This window comes from Cyprinodon variegatus, unplaced genomic scaffold (genome assembly GCF_000732505.1).
Source record: "Cyprinodon variegatus isolate N-32 unplaced genomic scaffold, C_variegatus-1.0 Scaffold516, whole genome shotgun sequence".
Lineage (NCBI taxonomy): Eukaryota > Metazoa > Chordata > Actinopteri > Cyprinodontiformes > Cyprinodontidae > Cyprinodon > Cyprinodon variegatus.
In genome coordinates this window covers 51,165-53,427 of record NW_015150969.1, presented here as the reverse complement: position 1 = coordinate 53,427, position 2,263 = coordinate 51,165, and the positions used below count along the sequence as shown (strand labels likewise).

The window sequence follows — 2,263 nt, the reverse complement described above, 5'->3', positions numbered from 1 at the left end:
CCAACCATGCCAGAATCCTCTAAAGACCATTCTTCATGCAGTGTTTCTATAGGAGGATGCTGAACCCTGCATAAATACATTGCCGATTTCTTGGGAGCTTCAAGGGGGTGGTTCGAAGCTTGGAATACAGAAATTGGCGTCTCGGATAATAAAGATGTTCCGCTCGGAAGGATGGGGGATGGGACCAGAAGGGGGGGAGGGGTGATGTCATAAATCATTTGTGGGGGATGGGACTGGAAGGGGGGAGGGGTGATGTCATAAATCATTTGTTGGGGAGGGGTGAGGTCATAAATCATTTGTGGGGGAGGGGTGAGGTCATAAATCATTTGTGGGGGAGGGGTAAGGTCATAAATCATTTGTGGGGGAGGGGTAAGTTAATGAGGTCATAAGTCATCAATCATTTGTGGGGGATGGGACCGGAAGGGGGGAGGTAATAAGGTCATAAGGTCATATGTCATCAATCATTTTTGACATAAGGTGGCTTAATTATCTCTCTCCCTCTGTATGATTTCTCACGTGACGTTTGAAAAGAGAGTTTGTGCTGTAACACTTTCCACAGGTCATACATGAGAAAGGCTTGCCTGTGTGAGTGGTCATGTGATAATTTAAAGAACTTCTTCGAGTGAAACTTTTTTTACAGGTAGTACACGAGAATGGCTTCTCCCCTGTGTGAGTTCTCATATGACGTGTTAAATCAGATTTACATCTAAAGCCTTTTGCACAGGTGTCACATAAGAAAGGTTTCTCACCTGTGTGAGATCTCATGTGATAAAGTAAACTAGCCTTGTTTCTGTAAGTGTTTCCACAGGTTGTACATGTGCAAGGCTTCTCGCCTGTGTGACTTCTTATGTGACACTTTAATAGAGACCTTTTACTGTAACATTTTCCACAAGTCACACACGAGAAAGGCTTCGCGTCTGTGTGAATTCTCATGTGATTAAGTAAACTAGCCATGTCACTGTAACCCTTTCCACAGGTTTTACACTTGTACAGATTTTCATATTTGTGAGTTTTCATATGACGTGTTAAATCAGATCTAGTTCTAAAGCTTTTTTCACAGGTCTCACATGAAAAAGGTTTCTCACTTGAGTGGGTTTTTATGTGATAAAGTAAACTTTTCTTGACACGATAACTCTTTCCACAGGTTGTACAGGTGAATGGTTTCTCTCCGGTGTGAGTTCTCATGTGACTATTTAAAAGATACTCTTTACTGTAACCTTTTCCACATGTCATACACGAAAAAGGCTTATCGCCTGTGTGAGTCCTCATGTGATACATTATAGCACTCTTTTCACTGTAACCCTTTCCACAGATTGTACATGTGTAAGACTTCTCATGTGTTTTCATGTGACGTTTTAAAAAGCATTTTCTGCTGAAACCCTTTCCACAGGTCATACATGAGAAAGGCTTCTTGCCTGTGTGTAAGGCCATGTGATCAATTAAAACACATTTTTCAGCGAAACTTCTACTACAGATAGTACACGAGAAAGGCTTCTCGCCTGTGTGAGATCTCATATGACGTGTTATTTCAAATCTAGTTACAAATGTTTTCTTACAGATCTCACATGAGAAAAGCTTCTCACCTGTGTGCGTTCTTGTGTGATAAACTAAACAGGTCTTTGTACTAAATCCCTTTCCACAGGTTGTACATGTGTAAGGCCTCTCACCTGTGTGAGTTCTCATGTGATAAGCTAAACTCGGTTTGGTACTGCAGCCCTTTCCACAGGTCGCACACGTGTAAGGCTTCTCACCCGTGTGACTTCTCATGTGGCATTTCAAAAGCGATCTTTTATTGTAACCCTTTCCACAGGTCAAGCATGAGAAAGGCTTCTCATCAGTGTGAGTTTTATTGTGATAAATTAAATTACTCTTGTCAATGTAACTCTTTCCACAGGTTGTACATGTGAAAGGCTTCTCTCCGGTATGACTTCTTATGTGACGTTGTAAACGATATCTTTGACTATAAATCTTTCCACAGGTCATACATGAGAAACCATTCTCCGCTGAGTGACTTATTTTGGGTGTGTTTGGATTTGAACTGTCAGAAGTGCCTTTCTGCTCTTCAGTTTTCTGGCCCCCCTCATTTTGTTTCTGCTCTTCGTCTCTTCCTTGGTTTTCAGAACTGTTTCCTTCCTGATGTTCTTCAGAGTAGCCATGTGAGATAAGCTGGTCCCTGTTTGGGTTCCTTTCATTGTTGTTTTTTTGCACATAAGGAGGATTCACCAAAATGTATTCAGTCTCCTCTTTTAGCACAACCTGCTCT

General features: G+C 41.6%; 1 protein-coding gene across 1 annotated transcript in view; it reads right to left on the bottom strand.

The window, feature by feature from the left end:
- Nucleotides 1-6: 6 nt before the first annotated feature.
- Nucleotides 7-2,263, bottom strand: part of LOC107094941 (gastrula zinc finger protein XlCGF57.1-like) — a 5,765-nt gene continuing 3,508 nt past the window's right edge. The window contains exon 2 of the mRNA XM_015390860.1: nt 7-2,256. Within this exon, the coding sequence (XP_015246346.1) occupies nt 487-2,256 (1,770 nt within the window). The 3' untranslated portion in view covers nt 7-486. The remainder of the gene's footprint in view (nt 2,257-2,263) is intronic.